At 38.0% G+C, this 568-nt stretch overlaps 1 protein-coding gene across 4 annotated transcripts in view; it reads right to left on the minus strand.

Moving 5' to 3' along the window:
- The window catches only part of LOC116670824 (vesicle-fusing ATPase), a 29667-nt gene that overhangs the window by 5774 nt on the left and 23325 nt on the right, over window positions 1–568 (minus strand). For all 4 annotated transcript variants that reach the window (XM_032501506.1, XM_032501507.1, XM_032501505.1 and 1 more), the window contains exon 19: window positions 195–308. In XM_032501506.1, the coding sequence (XP_032357397.1) occupies window positions 195–308 (114 nt within the window). The remainder of the gene's footprint in view (window positions 1–194; window positions 309–568) is intronic.

Raw genomic sequence — 568 nt, forward strand, 5'->3', positions numbered from 1 at the left:
CAGAGTGTAAATTGTAATTTCCCCATAGGGGATCAATATACAGATTAAAAAAATAATAATAAATTTCATAAAAAAATTTCATGATAATCCATCCAATGGTTGATAAGACATTTTAGTCCAAAGTGACTGACCGACAGATTGCTATCACTATGGCTATTCTGCTAACAAATGCAAAGTAAGTATCTCTTTCTCACCTGCACGGCCATTTCAATCAGCATGAGCAACTTTTTTATGCCGATCCACAGATTTTGGTCCTTCACAGCTTTGGCTATGCTGGCCCGCTCCACATCCTGAAAACTGCCCAGCAGCTGTGGGGAGGGGACAAAGAAAGGACAGCATTCAGCATGGGAATAAAATAGGTGACTTCCTTATTCAAAGTAGGAAATGCGTTAATGAATTGTAAGGAAGAATTTCATACTAAAGTACCTGTGTCAGCATAAAAGGCACATTATAGGTTCTGGATAAAACATGGTTAACACCTTTGCTGACAAGGTAAATGTCAAGTTTGTTAAATAGTTGTAGGTTTAAAAGTTATGCTGTGTGTGTGTGAGTGTGAGTGTGAGTGTGA

This window comes from Etheostoma spectabile, chromosome 21 (genome assembly GCF_008692095.1).
Source record: "Etheostoma spectabile isolate EspeVRDwgs_2016 chromosome 21, UIUC_Espe_1.0, whole genome shotgun sequence".
NCBI lineage: Eukaryota > Metazoa > Chordata > Actinopteri > Perciformes > Percidae > Etheostoma > Etheostoma spectabile.